This window comes from Urocampus carinirostris, chromosome 11 (assembly GCF_059441175.1).
Source record: "Urocampus carinirostris isolate Australia breed hairy pipefish chromosome 11, RoL_Ucar_1.0, whole genome shotgun sequence".
Taxonomy (NCBI): Eukaryota; Metazoa; Chordata; class Actinopteri; order Syngnathiformes; family Syngnathidae; genus Urocampus; species Urocampus carinirostris.
The window spans coordinates 27,962,082-27,983,529 of record NC_142359.1 but is presented as its reverse complement, the minus strand read 5'-3'; the positions used below and the strand labels follow the sequence as shown (position 1 = coordinate 27,983,529).

The 21,448-nt window shown below is 39.8% G+C and overlaps 1 protein-coding gene across 1 annotated transcript in view; it reads right to left on the bottom strand.

The window, feature by feature from the left end:
- Positions 1-21,448, bottom strand: part of LOC148356997 (adhesion G protein-coupled receptor L3-like) — a 282,571-nt gene that overhangs the window by 181,676 nt on the left and 79,447 nt on the right. Inside the window, exon 4 of the mRNA XM_088348691.1 lies at positions 7,995-8,169. Within this exon, the coding sequence (XP_088204817.1) occupies positions 7,995-8,049 (55 nt within the window). The 5' untranslated portion in view covers positions 8,050-8,169. The remainder of the gene's footprint in view (positions 1-7,994; positions 8,170-21,448) is intronic.

Sequence of the window (21,448 nt, the reverse complement as noted above, 5' to 3'; positions counted from 1 at the left end):
CCCTGTCAGGTATTGCTCAGAGCAAATTTTGTTCTGTTCTCTCTGTCTAAAATAAACAACACCTGTGCAGGCCATTATCTCTGGTTGATTATCAATGCGATATTGAGCCTGCAGATCACTTTTTAACAATACGTGTGTGAGGAGGAGGGGGCGCTACCTCGTGGAATTCTCCATATAGCAGGGTTCTGTTTCCCATTAAAGTACATAAACAAGAGATTACAGTACCATTACTTCATATGGGGGACACATAGTAAAAAGTATGAGTACTCACTTTCAGTTACACGTATCATATGATAATAAAGACACACACCAACAGAGAGAGACATTGGCTAGATAGATAGTTTGCTCCATAGCTTTGTAGAAACCCTGGATGCTCGCTAGATATCCCAGTCGCTTGCTAAATAGCTGCCATGATGCCTCTATAGCTCCTTAGTTAGCTCAATAGCTTGCTAGATATCTAAATAGCTTGCTAGATTGCTTGGCAGCTTGTTGGATACCTCAAAAGCTTCCTAGATAGCTTGTTAGATGGCTCAATAGCCCTCTAAATTGCCCCAAAGAGAGAGAGAGAGAGAGAGAGACTCAACACAAACGGTAATTAAATACAGTTTTTGATATGTAGGTTGCAACACGATTAAAGAGAACAATGATTCAAATCAGTTGCACTCAATGGACTCACAATTGTATTCGACTTAGTATGAGTTTGCAAGGTAGGGATACAATTATTTTGTTGTTACCATTTTACACACTGTATCTGGGAATTAAATTGTAGATTTTGTAAATCTGACGTTACCTGATATCCAAGGTATGTTAAATAAGAGACAAACTAAATATACCTATGTGTAGAGTAAAAGTGTATTGATTCAAATCAATGCACTTGAGTGCATATTTCAAAGTAAGAATTCCCACATTTCCATAAATAAATATCCCAGAATATTGAGATTGAAGGTAAAGGACAATAATCACTCTCATGAACTCGATATTTCATCACAAACTAATGCAGAGCAAAGGGCAAAATTGTAATTGAAAGTGACATTTATGAAATGAAATGTCCAAAATAGCTTAGGATGGTATGAAAACACCTGTCCTGTAGCGCTTATAGATTTCGCACAACGCGGCTACGCTTGACCTCGGCGTCGATACCCGTCCTCATTAAAGAGCGCTCGGGCCGATACCCGCCGGCTAGTACGATTTAAACGGCATCACTCAGCGCTTTCCGGTGGCCGGGAGATGCTAATTCATTTATCCGAGAAGATATATACGCGAGGCGCCTATAAAACACGCAGGTGTTTAACCCCGCCCTGCAGCCCGCAACGTTCCTGTCAATCATCGGTTGACGCCGGCGACTTCTGACAGCAATTTGGCGATGTAACGCCGTGACAAGATGCGGCGGGGCGCGGAGGCCATTTTTCCCGTGCTCCAAATATCAAGCCGGTATTGATTTTGCATCCATTATGGAAGGACATAAAAACAGAAGGGATTTGTAGGTGGCGTGCCAAATGGAGGTGTTATTGGGAAGTGGGATTTTAACGTACAAGACGCTGTTGCTGTGCCACAAATAAATGCCTACGCTGCCATTTTCCTGTCAGAATGAAAGAATAGTGATCTCATTATGGTTATTAAAGTATCCAAGGATGTGTCCTCTATCAGCTGTTGATTTGTATTACAGAGTGCTGTTTATTTTAGGTAGGAATATGAAAATATAGATAAAATGTGCGCCAAACAAGACATAACTTAGTCTCTGGGCCCCCACTTTCAGCAATAGATGACTGTGAATAATGGATTGCCGTTTAAACAGTGGCGTTCATTTAAAGTGGGCCACAATGGCATTTTTCAGCTGCCTGAACTGAAAAAAAGCATTCTTCTGGCCCATGCTCTCAGCAGTAGTCGATTGAGGATAATGGACTGGGACCACAACCAAGTGCCTTCTGTTGGTCCCAACTCAGAGCAAAATGGGATTAGGGTTAAACTGCAGCCACATGAGTGTAGGTCATATTAGTCGGAAATACTGTAATTCCAAAAAACAGCCGCAGAGCCCGAAAAAAGTGTGCTCAGCCATTGCATGCTTGCAGCACTATGCGATCAGGGATTATGGATCGCGGCCCGATGAGTGTACTTTACTTTTTGGAGGACGGAGGGTAAAAAAGGAAAAACCAGGCGCAACAAAAATGTGCTCTGACATACCTGGCTCTTGGCGGTGATTGGGGATAATGGATCGCGGCCCCAGGGTTGAATTTCATTCAATCTTTATCATGTACACATTTTATTAATATTTGGGGTATTTTGGAATTCACAGGAATGGATATAAATAAGAATTGATTATAAATAACATTACTGTTTCTTCAGCACTTTGAGTTCCATTTCATTGTCTTTTTCATTTGAATGTGCATGGGGATTGAGGGAAAAAAATCCATACTGGTAATCTCCCAAAATATTTTAAGACTTTCATGAGTGAGTCCTCAAAAAGATCAATAGAAGTAGGCCAGGGGATTAAAGTGAATTGGCATGAAGAACGCAGCAGCCTTAAAGTGACGCCTATTCAAGGGCAAACCATCTTGAGATCGCACCAGCGCCGACTTTTTCTCCTCTGTCCCTTTGTGTGGCCTCGCCGTGACAGTTATTACATCAGCGTATGAATTTAAACATATGATGAATTCATCTCAGCGTGGATGGATTGCATGCACGCCCTAGCGACGTATTCACGATATTAAAAGCCGGCCAATGACTTTATTGCGTGTGAGGGGAAAGGTAGACTCAGAATACATTTTGTATGCTTAATAGCTTTGCCGAGAATGCTCGTCTCTCAATATTGCCGATATATGGTGTAATTTAGGGGTCTCAAACATGCGGCCCGGGGGATATTTGCCATCAAATGATAGTTTGAGGTACCAGTCTGAAAGCCCGATGTTTAATATTTGACAACTATATGACATTGTGTTGTCTGGTGGGAGCGAGGGTCAGAGCACAGCATGGCAGCAGGATAACGGACACACGTGGCAGAGACCTAAGTGGGGATTCCACTGCATAAACGAAATACAAATAGCTTGATCTATATTTTTTTTATTAAAATTTGGCATTGGTATCAAAGTTTATGTATTTTTGCCTAATATTCAAATCAATGTGGTTTTTTTTTCTTTAAATGAATGAGTTTTGTATTACTAGGAGGCACCTAATATTACACACTGTCCCTTTAATGTCAAACACTTTTCAAGGACTTATAAAGCCAATTTTCCAATTTCTCAACCACCATTAAAATAAAAAAATCTGGTGTGAATCATGTATTTGGTAGAACGACAAATATATATCTGATTTACATATGTGACTGTATTCATCAAGACATATGATTTCAAGATCTTGGGTAAGTTATTTGAGGATCATAAAAATAATGTGTAAATATTTTTAAATCAAATCTCCCCCTACATGGGTGTTGTGTAAAAATGTCATATGTAGCTTATATTTTCAGTTGCAAGTTCATCCAATTACAATTTACCACGGGGAAACGCTGCCTTAAATGTCCATAATTGATGCATAATCCCTGCACTAACACACAATTCAAAGTGCTCTGTTGAGGTGTTACATGCGCCTGTTCTTTTGGGTGCTGTACAAACTAATGCCAGCTGTAGTTAATCAAGAGGCAGGAAGAAATGCAATGCCAAAGCGAAGCCACCACAGAGCAGTGTCTGCGTCATTTAAAAGCAGGCATGTTGAGACATTGGAAATCATTTCAAGCATTTACAAGCACTTCACCCAAAACCAAGGCTATTTCATATCCTTGAAATGACAACATTTAAGCATTTTTAAGGATTCCATGCGCCCGCAAGAACACTGTTTGAAGTACCTGTAGGCCTGTAAATTTTCATTTTCCCTAACATGAGGCTTATTTTGAGAGAGCTGACTCAATTGTCCACCAACTTGCTGCTAAACGTTTTAAACAGCTTTGCAAAAAATAATAATGAAAAATTGTGCAGTTTGGTTACTTTTGGTTTTGTAGTTTGTATTCTTCATTGTGGTTTGAAGCACTTGTTTTTTGTGCTATACATAATGCAGTGGTATCTACTGGTAAAATAATACACATTGCGTTTTAAAAAAAGGTGTTTTCATAAAATGATTGTCCAGCATCTTCCTGCTACGGCTACTCAAATTAATAAAAACCTTGTAGAAGGATAGCCCAAAAATCCCTGTAGCTTGTATTTATTTTCAGCACTTATTTTCAGTTGCATCACAAAATACAGTGACGTCTAGTGGTCAAATATTACACTCTGTCCCTTTAATGTAAGAGCAGCCGATTGACCGATTAATTTCATATTATTTATGGGTTTTTTTTTCTGTTTACGTAGAACCTAGTAATATATTTTTGTTTCACTGGCAAATTTGTTTTTGTTCATTTTAAATATTATTTTGATTGTTTATTTATTTATTTGTTTGGGGGGTATATAGAAATAGAGTGGGACTTGAAAACAAAGGTAAACATGGAATAAAATCCCCAAATTACATAAAAATCATTGACCAGAATGAATAAGCTGTGCTACGTCCAAAGACACAGTAATAACAAAAATGTTTTACAGATGCGCTCCGACTAAAGACCATTCGACTTACGTGAAACGGTAGATACAAAAAATTTATCGGGGTGTCGAAAAATATCTGGACATTTCTGTAAGTTAGATTTTGTATTGAGTGCACCTTTTTCCGAGTACAGGACATTACTGTAGTGCTTCTTTCCACCGCTACCGGCGTGTCGTGGCGCTGTGAGCGCTCACCCAGCATCCACCCCAAAGAAGAAATCCGGCTTCTACTTGGTAGTTCGTGTCAAAACATACAGTAGGTAGGTGTACTGTATCTAGCGCGCTAAGAACTCTGACGTTTAATGGATCATGCATCCATTAAATGATTGGTGTAAAGTGTAAAGAAGAGGTGAGCCGTTTCTTTTGAAACAGAAGTGGAATAAGAAAGATTGATGCGGTTGAGAAAATAGTCGGAACGCTTTTTTTCAGCCACTTTTTACCACGGAGGAGGACCTATTGAAGCGCATCTTTCAAATGTAAGTTAAACTCAACTTTATTTATCTTTATAGCGCATATTATTTTAGGAAATATTTATTTATTTATCAAAAACAATACAGGTTACTTATACAAGCCTTAAACACACTTATATGAACCTTAAACATACAAAATATAGCACTGAAGTAACTTACGAACAAATTTAACTTGATGATTGAGGAACGATCGTCCGGAACCTATTTCGTTCGTAAATTGGGCACATCTGTACTCTCAAACTAGGCAACCTAATAATTTAAGCTTAAGTAAAAACATGAAATGGGTACCAGCAATTACATTTTAAATACTTTCGACAGACAATGTGCTTCGAGATATTTTGATGGAAAAAGTGTGCCTTGGCTCAAAAAAAGGTTGGGAAAAACTGCTGTAACTGGTGACCTAAGTTTAAATCCAAAATACTAGCTCAATGGCATCTGTAAATAAAAAAGTGATGGAGAGGAATCAATCAATATCATGGCGGTTTATGAAGCTTCACTTGTGTCATGATTACCCAAGTGGAGCCACCTGAGGTAATCATGTGGCGCGCTGGAATGTGCTTCCTGATTGGTTAATGCTCCCTTTTTAAACGCGTTACGCGGAGAACTCTTGGTCGGAGGATTACCTTTTACCCCGTTTGACTCGCCTGATTTTCCTGTGTCTTTTTTTGACTTGTTTACCTGATTCTGCATGCCTCCGATCCGACCTGTTTCCGTTCCATGCTACGATCTTCTCTTCAGTCCCGGTAAACTCGACCTGCTTCCGTCCCACGCTACGATTGGCTACGTGTCCCGAAGCTGTCTTCACGGCGTTGCTGCTGACGTTCGACGGTCATCGCGTCTCCCGCTAACCCTGTACGCTTCCCCAAATAAAAGACTTGTAACGAACGCTCTGGGGTCTCCTGCTCTGTTCTGGTCCTCCTGACACACTTGTACACTGCAATACTGTATGTTTGTTGCTGAGGGTTGCAGATGCTCTTTATCTCAAAATTCAAACAATGCATGTTTTGCGCTAGTTAAAAACGAGCCCCTTCCAAGTCTCACCAATTACCGTCAATATTTAATTCTGAGCATTTTTCCCAAAATGACTGGGGAGAACAATGCCATTAGCAAGAATGTTTCTGTCTCACTCATCTTTTGAAGACATAACATCATTAGGGTGAATGAATGCCTCTCTGCAATCACTATTACTCTCTCGGCAATACAATTCTGCTGCACGATATCAGCTTACAATTGTCAACCCTAATTTTCTATGAGTAATGCAATCGCAGCCCATGTTTCATTCTTTTGCAAAGAAACCAACAGGTGGCGCTGATTTGTGGAGGACGTGATCAGTTTACCAGTGCTCAGTCTCAGATTGCAGCGGACAGTATTAGGCGGAAATAATAAGAAATCTGTCCTGGAGTCTTTTACATGCGCTGAAACACATGATTAATGTGCTTTGCTGTTTGCCGCATAGATTTTTCTATTGTTATTCACTGTGACCAAAAACAATGAAAACAGAGAGGGGGTGCAGGATGGCTACTTCAATTTTGTGCATTTCGCCCTGGTGACGATAGCTTTGTTTTTATCTGTACTCTAATTTAAAACTAAGACACCCCTCCCTTTGCATGTCCATTCTTGCAGACAATAGGGAGAACGGAGATCGCAAAGTAGGCCGGTGTTCTCTGAGGTACGCCTCACAAGGGAAATGCCAAGGTGGAAAAATTTCCCTCTGCACTGTCTTCCCTTCATAATAGTGTTCTCTAGATGTAAGGGTTTAATCAGTTGTTTATATATTCAAGATGGATAAGTAGGTAGGTAGGTAGGTAGGTAGGTAGGTAGGTAGGTAGGTAGGTAGGTAGGTAGGTGGGTAGGAAGGTAGGTAGAGAGTAAGGTAGGTAGAAAGGATATTTGGGAGAGCTGTACTGTAGGTAGGTACCTAGGTAAATAGGAAAAGAGGAAAGTTTCTAGGTAAGTAGGTGTTATTATGGTATTAGGGAGGCATGTAGGTTGATAGCTAGGTTTGTAATTAGGTAAGAACGTTTGTAGGTAGATTGAATTGGTTGGTAGGTTAGGTAAGTATGTAAGGTAGCTAGGTAGGTTATGTGTGTAAATGGAGGTAAACGGACAGACGGACGGACGGACAGACAGATAGACGGCATGACTTATTTCAGTGACTGGTCACATCGTGCAGACACGCATTTGTTTATCAAATGTCTGGCGGCCCACAGTCTTCCTCCAGTCATTTGGATTGTTCCAATCAGCGCACAGGAAATAGAAGGCAGTTCTCCGATTGGTTTAAGTGTAATGGCGCTCTTAAGGAGATGCCAAAATTCCACAATGTTGCGCTGAAAACCGCTTACCAGATCTAGGTATTTTTTAAGTAAAATACATTTTTAGTTGATGACAGAATCTATTTAACCCTACTATCAATAATTCACCTGGTAACAACATAGTAATAACAGAGTAACAACATAATAATAATATGATTAGTGTTGTTCTAGAAATGCATATAGAACTGTGTGCCCTTTGTGCTTATTGGTAAAAAAATAGCTCTTGCATGACAAAAGTCGAAGACCCTTGCTCTAGATATTGGCAATAGTGCAAAATGACAATGCTTAACTCATATTTCAGTGTGGGGGAGACGAGGAAAGAAATGAAGATATGCCTCGCCTCTGCACACAAATCGTCAAGGTTTACCATATTTATTATAAAACATCAGTGCAAGTAATTTTTTATTACTAGAAATAGAGCAAAGGAATCATGTGGATCAAGAGATATGGTTGCATTCAGTGTTTTACGATTGTGGTCAGGAGTATTTTCAACTGATACATCATTGCACAATAACAGTATACAACAAACAATTAAACGATAACTTCTTTTTTTGGTAAAAAAAAGAAAATGCGTGTTATACACAAATAAATACAGTATATCTTGATACACATTGCGGACGCCCTAAGCGTTCCAATTTATGTATGGTACATACCTAGGGCAGCTGGAGCAAAGAGGCTGGCGAGAACTAGCAGGCGTGCGGTCCACATGACCTCCCCTTCGTACCGCCCGCCGCTAATGTTGGAGTTCCGTACTCAGGGCTTTGAGGTCAGTATAACACTTTCTCTCTTTTGGCATTCGCAGCGCTACCTGATTATGGTGAAAGCCTCCTGAGAAGAAAAATTGAATACAAAAAATGCATGTGAAAAGGACTTTGCATACTATGAAAGGGATTAAGATCATGTTATTGTTTTGTCAAGGGCAATTTATCCACCATAAGCACCAGAACCCCCTGCAATGCATGCTGACATTGTTGTGTAAATACCATGTAAATTATAACTATAGCCTTATTCCCCTTGTTTTATAACATTATCTTCTCTGTTCCTTTATCTTCTTGCTCATACCCTCACTATGTGTAAAACTGGAGTGTCATGCCCAATTTCGTTGTCACAATATGTTAGCCCATTTGTAACAATGACAATAAAGGTATATTCTATTCTATTCTATTCTATTCTAATATGCAAAAATATTTTGTAATTTTAATATGCGCTCTGCCAGCCGCTAGCAACGATAGTTGAGCAGGGATAATGGATCGCGGCCGCACGAATGCTACACATTTTAAGTGGAAAGAATAGGAAAAAAGAGCTGCCACTTATGACCCAAATTTCCGCTCTCTGCCCCAGCTCTTAGCAATAGTCGACTGATGATAATGGATTGCTGCCAAAACATTGCAGTTCATTTCAGGCGGACCACAATAGCACGCTTCAAAGGCCCGAACTGAAAAAAATACACTTAACCAGCTCTTCTCTCAGCAATAGTCGACCAGGACTAACAGATAGCGGACAAAAGTGTGAATTTCTTTTTAGGCGGGCTAAAATGGCCCTCATCCCAAGAAAAGTGCCTTCTCATGGTCCTCACTTGCGGCAATATAGTATTAGGGAAAATGTATCTTGGTCACATGAGTGCAGTCCATTATAGTAAAAAACACCAGAAAAAATAGATCAGCCATGCCTGACAAAAGCCAATTCTTGCAGCAATACACGATAGGGATAATGGATCGCAGTCACATGAATGAAATGAAATGATCTGCATTTATATAGCGCTTTTTAAGTCAATGACTTCCCAAAGCGCTTCACAATGTGCTCCACATTTCCTAATAGCGGCCTTGCAGCCACGTAAGGCGCTAACCTGATTATTGGGTGTTTTAAGGGTTCAGTGTTTTACCCAAGGACACTTCGACATGTAACACGGACGAGCCGGGATTCGAACTGTGATCTCTTGATCCCAAGACGAGCGCTCTACCTCCTGAGCTACTGCCGCAAAAAAGAACTGCAAGAAATGACTAATATGCACTTTGCTAGCCCCCGTTTGCAGCAATTATCGGGGATAATGAATATTGGTATGGCAGCACTGCAGTGGTTAGCGTGTGTGCGGCACAGTTCTGGGGTCATGAGATCCAACCTTCCTGTGTGGAATTTGTATATTCTCCCCGTGCTTTCGTGGGTTTGCTTTGGGCACTCCAGTTTCTTCCCACATCCCAAAAACATGCTTGTCAGGATAAGTGTCCAGTCTGAATTGTCCCTAGGTATGTATGAGCAAGTGAGTTGTCTTTCTCCGTGTGCCCTGGGACTGGCTGGCAGATAGCTGTGATGGGCTCCAGCACCCCCGCGACCCTACTGAGGATAAGAGGTGCAGATAATGGATGGATGGATGAAAAGAGGTATATTTTTCAACCATAAATGCACTGCCGCGAAGCAGAAAATGCAAAGTAGCGAGGAATTACAGTATGTTCTATGAACATACTATAAAAACGTTTAACTGGTCTGTAAGAAAAAACGAAAGCCCCCATTAGTGGGCTATTATGTTATCTGCAATGATTAGGCACTCTATCATCCTAAGGTACAGACAATCTGTTACAAAGAAATAATCCTGTACGGGTTGACCCGATCCCAACTCAGCAGAGAGAGTGTTTTTTCCTCAAATTACCCGACAAGTTGTCGGGTCATTGCCCCTCCCTCCCTCGGAAACCCGAGACATACCAGGGCACTGATTGCATTGGCATGTCGCGATTTTATAATCCTAATCTCGATGAGTCCCCAAATCCCAGATTAGTGTAATCAGATTGTTTATGTTGGAGATAATGAAGGGTTTATCAAGAGGGCAGCGATAACGGATCTACGGTGGAGCTCTTAAACCTGCACCGGTTTGATGATTGAGGATTTGTGGAAATCATGGTGGGGTAACCCAGTATATGGTTTGGATTGGCTTTTAAGGGTTTAGGGTCGATTGTTTAAACTGTGGGTTAGATTATATATATGGGATATAAATTTAGGACAAAACATTAGGGTGTTGGGTTACTAGGTACTGTAGGTTCAGTTTTAAAGCAAAGAAAATCAGTATTGGGTAAGTTCATCTGGTGAAATCGGACACTGTGCAATATTTGACTACACTGTGTAATACAACATAAAACGAGTGCTACAAAACACACGTAAACATACAAAATAAGGAGACTCAAAGTGACCAAAATGCACCATTTTTCTTTTGTTTATTGTTTGCCTGGCCGTCTGCAGGCTTTATTATTTGACCACAAATTGTCACAGTATTACCAAAAGAGGGGATGAAGGTAGCTAGGTAGCTAGGTACATAGGGGCGGAGGGCATCTGCATGTATATTTATTGTTAAATGGACATTGTATCTTATATACTGCCGCCCAAAGGTAAAATAAAATGAATTATTAATAAATAGAAAATCTTGATTTGAATAATAAGCAAACATTCATGAGCTACCATACAAACAGGTATTTTTTAAAATACTTAAATGTCAAGAAATTTGTTTTCAAGGCTGTGCAAAAGAAAGAAAAATTGTGCCGTTTGGTTACTCTGAGTCTCCTTATTTTGTATGTTTCTGTAGTTTGTATTTCCATTTAGCTTTTTAGCACTTGTTTTCTGCAAAACTACACTATATAGCCATATCCAGAGGTCAAATATTACAGGGTCCCTTTATATGGATATTAAAAAAATGGATATTGTTTTTTTTTTTTCATGATTTGCAAAGGTATCGGAGACTTGGGATCGGTAGTAATATATATATATATATATATATATATATATATATATATATATATATATATATATATATAATATATATTTTTTTTAAATTTATTTTTATTTTTATTTTTTTTCCCCCATCCTGGCCCAGCCACTCAGCCAAACCTGAACGCGTCCCACCAGTCAAAAAGTTTCCCCATTAGGGAAAAATACAAGTCCTGTTTTTTTTTTTTCCCAAATATCAATGAAATCTCGAGAAGACCGTCAGTTGGGAAATTCCCACTCAAAGACTAGACTACGACGGTAGTTAATTTGCTCCGTAAATAAACGAAAACAAGAACGGTACATGAAAAGGCAGCCAAGAGAGCACATCATAAAATATATATTTATGAGAACAGCTTGGATGAGGTTTAAAAAAAGAAAAAAAAAAGAGCAAAACAAGATAGTAGCCAACTTGTCTTGTATTCCAGAAGGAGTCTTGTGTGATACATTACGCCACTGACGTTTCAAGGGTACCTCTCTTGAAGGGATTTAAGATAACTCCTTTGGATACTACAGCCAACGTTTAGCATGTCCAGTGATAGCGCTTCCTAGCAAGGAGGCTACTTTATCAAATGTCACCATTGCATTCCTGATTTTCAAAGTGTGAGTGGGTTTGGTTCACTTTGTTTTACTTCAAAGTCATTCATTCGTGTATGCATTGTGTCCTTCATAGATAGATAGATAGATAGATAGATACTTTGTTCATCCCCGAAGGGAAATTCACATTTCCAGCAGCACCCCTGAGCTGAGAACAATCGAGAACAATCGAAAATAACACGGGAGCTGCTGGAGTGGCTGCCATTCGTGACGGCGCCGGAAGAAAAGATTCAATTTGAATCATGTACAAACAAACAAACAATTGAATCATGTACAAACAATTCATGTTTCAATAAGTGGAGTGTTAATAAAATGGGGGGAAAATAATTTCTGATACTGATATAACCAGGTAAAACTAATTTTAAGTTACCTGTCCAAATGAATTAGTCAACAAAAGAAAAACATCCAAGGTACTTTATTGGATTATGAGTTGTACAATACAACATCACATTTATTGCTTTGAAAAGGTACAAATTTACAATAACTGTGCTTAGTTTCTTAAATATGACACCCTTAAACTGACATTATTACTATACATGTCCAGTCAAGTCATGTTTATTTGTATAGCCCTTAATCACAGGAGCCTCAAAGGGCTGCACAGACCACATACTATTGCAAGCTACATTATATTACACCATCCCCTGACCTAAAACTTACATAAGGGCAGGGAAAATCTCAAAAACCTCAGCATCCGGAAAATGAAGAAACCTTGAGCACGGACCGACATGAGGTAATCCCCCTTCCATGTTGTAATTTATGTATTTATGTATTTATTTTGACGTGTATTTTGCCATTTTTTTTGCCATTTATTTATTTTTGGTATTTATTTTGTCATGGGTTTTTGGTGAATTTATTTTTTATTTTTGGCATGTATTTTGTTATTCTTTTTTTTATTTTGCCATGCATTTTGTCGTGTATTTTGTCATTTTTTTCCTGTTAGGGTCTAGCACGCCTCTGTCCACCAGAGGCCATCTATCAGTTTGTAATTGGGTAAGGGGTTTCTAATCAGCCAACTCCTGTCTTATTAGCACAGTTTGAATATATGTGGGAGCAAGAACATTGTGGCCATAAATAAGTATTTTGTGTACATGTTACCTGAGGTTGTGACTGGGAAAAAAAATACTACAGTATTAATCATCTTGTCAGACCGTCCTATGATTGCTTCTGTGTTCGAAAGGGCTACATTTAGGCCTGTGCAGGCCCAATGTGTTAAGTGCGATCAGAAGCCTTTTGTTTGTACCTTATATTTTCCTTACTTGTGTGTTGTACTAGCGGAAGCCTTTTGTTTGAATCTTCCGACATTTTGGATAGCACCCAGTGTTGGGTGACACCAGCAGCTTCTGTATATTTAACCCTAATATAGATGTTTTGGGGCAGTACGGCTGCGCAGTGGTTAGCGCATGTGCGGCACAGTTCTGAGGTTGTGAGATCAAACCTTCCTGGGGGGAGTTTGCATGTTCTCCCTGTGCTTGTGTGGGTTTTCTCCGGGCACTCAGGTTATCTCCCACGTTCCAAAAACATGCATGTCAGGTAAATTGGGCGGTACAAATTGTCCCTAGGTGTGATTGAGCAAGTGAGTTCTCCGTCTCTGTGTGCCCTGCAACTGGCTGGCACCCAGTCCAGGGTGTCCCCTGCCCACTGCCTGAAGATAGCTGGGTTGGGCTCCAGCAGCCCCGCGACCCTACTGAGGATAAGCGGTGCAGATAATGGATGGATGGGTGGATAGAAAGATGTTTTGTGACCCGGCCAGTTGATACTTTTATTCTGTTTTTGATATGGGACATCTGAAAGGGATAATGCATAGGATGCCCGTTTGTTGTTCTGACTATTATGCACTGTTGCTATTCCCGAACCTTTAGAACAGACCTGCTTCTTAACCTAGGAGATTTCATAAGAAGATCGGGCTCGGGAATGGCTTTCAGAACAAGGTGGGTTTTTTATCTGAGGTTTGGGTCTTCTTATATTTTTGCAAGTTGAAATCCATTAATGTCTTCTCTTCTTATTTTGAGTATATACTAAACTATAAAACTTACACTATTACACTAGTCCAGACAAGATAACCACCAACCACACAAAAAAAAATGTCCATCATGAACAAGGAAAATTGACTTAAGACACACAACTAGCATAAACACACATCCGGCACTGTGCTCAAATAAAGGGTCTGTGGACTCAGTTTCAGTAGCTGGAGGACAAAAGAGAGGTTTCGTTTGCAGAAGGGCCAGGCCATAACAATGCCGCGGCCGTAAACTCGATCCTCGACGCTATCTGATGGGGTCGCTTACTCACACATGCCGAAAGTCTCTGCTGTTTATGCAAATTAGGCAGGTAATGAAGGTTCATTGGCTCAGGGATTTCATTGACGAGCGCTCGCAAGGGAAATCTTCCCCGCCAGGTGATTAAAACCCAAACGGGTTGGATTGATGAGGGACTGTTGGAGGAGCCTCAAAAACGTCAAACAGGAGAACAAGTATTTACTACTCCAGTTGTAAACTTGTTTTTGCAACATAGCAGTTGTCAAATATTTATTTCAGCTAAGTACCTCATGTCCCGTTTCATCTGGAGGGACGAAAGCATGACCAACTTGGGTGCCGAGGTGCTTAACTTGTGTGGGTGTTTGGGCATTTGGGTTGACCATGGTCCAAAAATTTTGTGTGTGATTTTTTTGCTACTTTTTTCCTTTTTATTTCCCTTGTATTTTTGTATGTGTTTTTCTTGCTGTCGGTCACCCCTCTCGAGGGATTTGACCTGGATAAATAGATAAATAGAAGTACCTCAATGCAAATGTTGGGGGTATAGCTGCTAGCAATGACATTCAGAGTGTGTCTCTTTGTTTGCGTTTTTTCCACCAAAATCAAACTGCATTGGTGCAGCTGTAAACCATTTTTCCCAACCCCAGATTGCTGAGAGCAGAGTTCAGCAGAAGACACTTTAGTCAGGAGGTGTTCCCTTTTCACCTGCCTTAAATGAAAGGCCAGTCAACTATTGCTCAGAGCAAAAGTGCATTTTTTATCTGTTCAGGCAGCTGAAATGAGCCATTGTGGTCCGCCTAAAATGAACGGCACTGTTTGGGCCGAAACCTATCATCCCGGGGCAACTATTGCCGAGAGAAGGGCTATGCAGGACCAACTTATGTCATGCGTGGTAGCTTTGTTTGTGTCCTTTCCTTCTAAAATAAAATGATTGCAAAATACGAGTGTTTGCGAGGGAACCACTCCTCAAAAGTAGAGAAAATGTTTTAAAGGAAAGATCTGTAATATTTCACCACAAGATGTCACTGTAAAGTGTAAACTAGGGGTCTCCAACATGGGGCCTGCAGACAGGTTCCCCCTTAAGGACAGCTGAGGTTTTCTGAAAATAGTTCACCAATACTGTGTCATGGTGATTTCCCAGTAAAAATACTTTTTTAGTTGTTGACTGAATTTATCTAACCTTTCTTACAATAATTAACCTGGCAATAATATAGTAACAACAAAGCAATAACATAATAAGTTGTTATTTTAAAACCCATCTTTCCTTGAACCTGGACTTCCTGTTTTTTTTTTCGTACCCTGTTTTGTGTTTATCGTTTTCTCGCTTCCTCAGATGTGTGGAACACTTTTTGTTAATTACCTTTGCCCCCCATAAACTCTTCTTACTCAGCCCACATGTCTGCACCAAAACAAAACACAACTCTTTATTTTAGGTATTTTGGAATGCATAGGAACATAAAAAGGGAAATAGCATTGATTTGTGTGGAGAAAATTTGAAAGTCCCCCGAAATATGGTGAGTACTGAGGTATCACTGTATCACCATATCAGAAAAAGGTTGTCAAATCTACTTTCCATCCAGAGCCCAAAAATAAGTATAAACACTTTTTCTTATATTTGCAATAAGATGGGGGTTTACTTTATCGGAAATGAAGATTTAGAGCCCGTGACATCCCCCAAGCTTGGAGACGAGCTTAGCAATTGGCTACCCGCTAGGGACCTCGATGCAGCCAACCAATGACAGATAATAGTGCTAACTTTAGCCTGCTTACTCACTGACTGCTCCTTCATAATCAGCCTTGAGTGTGACTGTTGGCTCGGCCTAAGTAATGGGATGCCGCACTCCCTTCCCTAAGAACAACCCGATTGACCACAAGAAGAAACATGTGGAAAAAAATGCCAAGTACCGTCGAGATTATCGCGTAGCATAATATTTGAAAGTGGGGCAGGTTACAATGGCGAACGTAATAAAATAAGCACAAGATGGAGTACTGCTAAGATGGTAAAACTGGTTTGACCTCAACGCGAAATGTATTTCAGGGTCGATATATCGCCGGGCTGTAGCGCCCACGCAAGCGTATCTAAAAACGCAGATCTAGCTCAATGGCATCTGCAGAGTTATTTGCTTGATAGATGTGTGGACCGGCAAATCTTGACCTCACCTATGTCGGCACAAGGGTCACAAAATATATTTAGAAGATGTGCGATTGCTAGTCAGGAAAGCTGGACTAGTCCAACCCAGAGCTGCCAAATATTGAAAATTGTATTTCAGAGTGAAGGTGTTAGAGGCTATTAGGGTCTGGCATACCTCCCACCCCCACAGTGCCCCAAATGGTGTTTTGAACTGGACACATGTGTGTCAAATTATTGCACACATGAGCCAAACAATACTCATTTTGAGTTATTTTGTCATCCTAGGTTCCATTTTCACTAACATGCAAGGTTTGGTTGTTATCTGGTTTCTTTGTTCCACGCATTTTCCATTTTAAGTTTTAGCCGTTGTTTCTAGTTTGAACTTTGCCAAGTATAGTTTTTATTTCTAGTTTCTTGTTTGGGCATTTTGTTATCTGTTTAGTGCCAACTTGTTTGTTTTGTACTTTGATTTTGATAATAAATGCCATCCTCTTTTTGACAACATTTGCCTGCAGTTCCTGCCTACCACACATTGGTTCATTCACAACCAAGCCTTAACAGGGGGCAACAGAAGGCTCATTGGCTAACCCCAGGTTAACACTTCTCTCAGTGTTGTTAATAACGCGTTACTAAGGAACTTGTTTTTGGAACTCAAATACTTATCTCGTAATAAGTACTGTAACGTATTATGCATTCAAATATAGTAACTCAACTGTCATTGCTGAACAATTCTGCATCACTCATAATGTCACATACAATCCCTGATCCACTAGTAACAATGGGTAGGCATGTTTATAAAACACAGCTGTGTCATTTTACAAAGACGAGCACATGTTTACTACTGCGCCGAGAAAGCAAACGCAAATGAGGACTGTGTCGCATAAAATGTGAGCCCTGTATTTCTGGAAGACAGGCCCAGGGCCAACATACAGTGGAGAATAGTGCCAAATCGCAACACATACGTGTATTTTTCTGTTGTTGTCACTGGTGGTTTCTGTGGTAATGGACCAAATTGCATCCTCTTGTTACCTTTTGAGGCCTGAGCTTCTTGTTTGGTGTGCATTGATGTCCACGCATGTGTATGCCAGTGACCTGATATGGACTCTGATTATATGGAATGTGAATTGTAGTGTTTTTGAGAGAAAACTTCCACTACTGTTCAGTTCGGATGAATACATTGAGGAAAAGGAAGTATTTTTCTTCCCGTTTTGACAACTACACTATGGATTACTTCTATCCTATGGACATGGGTTTTAGCGCACAAAAATGGGTGTATTCAAGGAATCAACTCCTTGCCCTGAAGAATTCTCGTGCCGGCGTGATGAAGGGGCCTATCGTGGAAAAAGAGCCGGAGCTAGCTAAGCAGCTAGCAGCGTTATAAGTCTTCGGTACCATCCGTAATCATGGTAAATGCGAACTCACGACCAAATAAGATCACCGAGTGCTGGTGGAAAACATCGAAGCGCACAGGGGGCGCAGTTGCTGTGTTTTGCGGAAACGTGGCTCACGTTTAGCATTCCGGACGCTAACGTGTAGCCACCCGGAGCTATCCAGCTTCAACGCCGCTATACAGGGACACGAAAGCCGGGGGGAATCGGAGAGGAGGCGGACTTGCTAACACGAGGTGGTGTATCCCTGGATTTTCACAAAGAAAAGATTTCCATCTGCCGCAGGGATGTCGAACTTTTGGACTAGCGTGACGTCATCCACTCCTCTACAAGCACCCCTAGCACCCTCATGTTAATCTGTTAATTAAACAACGGGAAAGACTGCTGGAAGTGTGAATTTCCCTACGGGGATGAATAAAGTATCTATCTATCTATCTAAATAACGTTAGTATGTTGTATATATTAAACAATCAACTGTGAAAAAAAAAACAGTTAGCTCCTGGTATGTTTTATATGAATAATGTTGGCAAAAAACCATGGACTAATTTCTATAGAAGGGTTCCAATGTCACCGCAGTCCTATGTATTTAATGTTTATGAATTGTGGAAAAGAGCAGCTCGACATTATCCTCCTTGCGGCACGACACAAAAATAAAGGATAAGCATCACTGTGTTTAAAGCTGCAATGTGTAAAATGTAGCGGAAAAGTTTACGGTGAGTAAATTGTAAGCAAATGTGTTCATATTAAGGTATTTAATACAATGATGAATCATTATTATAAAGAATGTTGTGTTTAAGACTTGCTAGGCAGATACATGTTTTATTGAAACAAAATGAAATGATCTGCATTTATATAGCGCTTTTCAAGTCAAGACTTCCCAAAGCGCTTTACAGTGTGCTTCACATTTCCCAATTGCGGCCGTGCAGCCATGTAGGGCGCTAAACTGCTTATTGGGGGTATTAGGGGTTCAGTGTCTTACCCAAGGACACTTCGACATGTAACACGGAGGAGCCGGGATTCGAACTGCGATCTCTTGATCCCAAGACGAGCGCTCTACCTCCTGAGCCACTGCCGCCCCCCCAAAAAGGGGACTTTTCATCTTAGCCAGAAGGAATTAATGAGTTGACCATTATTTCTTAATGGAAAAAAAAATCTGAACTCGACCCAATCAGACCTGGACCACAAATATGAAATTGATTAAATTCAAGAGCTGAAGGACCTCTGTATTTGTATTTTGACTTCAGGTCTCAATTTCCTCCTAAATGACACACCACATGCATCATTTTTCCACTTCATTCACAGTCAGATTTGAAAAGGAAGAAAAAAACAACAGCACACAAACATCAATTTCAACTCCGTGCACCAATGTCAATAGCGTCGATCCCGACGGCGCGTTCGCATTTCAATATCATTATCTGATGCCGTGCACAAAATCTAATGAAATCTTTAAAACAGGAATTGCACAGCGTCCACCAGCCAGGCGATGCACTCAATCCAGAAGTGATTACCACGTTAATACCGCCTTCCATCTGCTCTCCGGGAATATTTGTTTTGGGACAAAAACACGGCAAAATAAACCAGGAGGACACATTGGATTCATTTCAAAAGCAAAGCATTATTTTTTTCGATCCAAATAAAGATTGCGCGCCCTCAAGCAATGTCTAATTGGAGTCAACAATGGTGCACTTTCTACCACCCTGCAAATAATACATTTCAACCTTATCGGCGGAAAATAATACCAATTTTTTACTTATTATTTACCTTGCTTTTCAAATCAAATATGAAACAGTAATCATTGATATCAGCTGAAAAAGTAGAAGATAGATCCTTTTCATTTTAAGAACTGCTTTCTACTGAAAATACAAAGATAACTTAAAATATAACATACAAAGATTATTTCTCCAAAAGGGGTAATATTTTGTAAGATACAAAATTACCTCTTTGTTTTTTTTGTCAGAAAAACGATCAGCCATAGTTTGTTTCAATTATGAATTTTATTTTTCTCATACTTGCAATACTATACAGTATACAAAATATTAGGTACAGTAAAATAAAAATAAAAAGATAATTAAATAAAAAACTGAAGGAGTAAGATTTTGTTATATATGAATAAAGTACCGGGTTGAAATTTTTGTTTTATAAAAATGACGCCGTATTATCTAAGCAAATTGGAAAAATACTAATAAAACATAACATAAAAGGAGTAAAATATTCTGCCATAATTTGTTTTTAGTAGTTTTTCTCATTTTACCAGTTAAATATTTAAAATCATTGGCTGGCAACCAGTTCAGGGTGTCCCCTGCCCACTGCCCGATGATTGCTGGGATGGGCTCCAGCACCCCCGCGACCCTACTGAGGATAAGCGGTGCAGATAATGAGATGAGAAATATTCAAAATCAGGGCGGCATTAGGTCAGGGGGTAGAGCATTCGTCTTGGGATCAAGAGATCGCACGTTCAATTACTTGTCGAAGTGTCCTTGGGCATGACACTGAATCCCTAATGCATGGCGGACTCCATATTGGTGTGTGAGTGTGAGTAAATGGGTAAGTGTGAAGCACATTATTAAGTGCTTTGGGAGGTCTTCATTTACTTGAAAAGCGCTATTTAAATGCAGATAATTTAAACATTTAAAATTAAAGAATAATGTAAGATAAAAAAAGAAAATAGTCGACAGTATATTTCATTGTCAACTTTTGTCACCAGACAAGTTTTTCAAACAGAGTGAGGCATCTTTAAATGAGTACAATCTTTGCTGAGAGTAATATACAGAAATGACATGTCAACATCAAGTTTAAGTACCACAACAAGCAATTTTGCCTAAAATGACTACTTGCAAAGCAGACTTTGCGTATCATGACGGTAGAACGGTGATGCAAAAACCTTTAAAGAGTACATCGCATAGTTGAACAAAATGGAGTCTGACTCATCTCGGTAAGTTCCAAGTAGCATTCGAGCAAATACAGTTTTGATGACATGCGTTGTAGATTTTATGTGAGTTTATTTTGCCATAGAGAGAGCTTGTAAGTTGTGCGAGATTGTTCTTGACAAACATATTTGAAATCAGAAGCTTGCAGGCCAATGAACGAACGTCAGTTGCCAAAACGCTGAAAACGACAAATGTCAAGTTATTCTGTTTAAAACCTTGCAGTCCATCGCTGAATGTAATTCACAGACTGCACATAATGCTTTATTTACTGATCTACTGTTGTTAATGAGCCTGTTCTTTGTTTGCAAGGATAAAAAAATATGTTTACTTGATTTTAATTTATTATTTATGTGTCTGCCCCTAAAAATGGAAAGACATTTGTTAATGTATTTATGTCTCTACTGACCGAGCACTGTGCCCAATTGGTTTTAGATAGGGAACTTTTATTTAATTGTTGTACATGCAGTATGTTCAATAAAAGAAAATAGATTTCACGGTATCCATTATTTTGTTTTATTTATGTTTCCAATTTCCACAAAAATTTAAGAAAAGAAAGATATGATCCAATTATTCAACTAATTGGTCTAATATTGTCTAACATTGTAATATTGTATTGTGAGTATCAAACTATTAAAATAGTCGTTAGTTGCAACCCTACCCCGACGATTAAGTACATCAGAATATGGTCACAATATCACAATATGTTCAACCTCTAAGATAAACCTTCTCCAGATGGGAAAAATTGAGCTTAGAGAAAATGAAAAAAAAAAACATCATCTCAAACCATCTCTCAGGCCTTCACAGTAGCTAACCCATCTCCCTGAGGCTCTCCTCCAGAAGTTCACAGATAATCATCTTTAAAAGGGGGGGTATGTATTTATTTTTTATTTTTTTGCGTGAGTCGCAAAGATGTGGAGCCTGCAAAGCGTGCAAGTGCTGAGAGCTCGGCGAACGTATTCGGAGACGTGAATGGGGTTTGATTGGTCTGGGCAAACATCCTCTTGGGGTCTGTCTCAAAGAGAGTAACGCTCGCCTCTATTGTCAAAGCTCTCAAAGCTGTGAAAG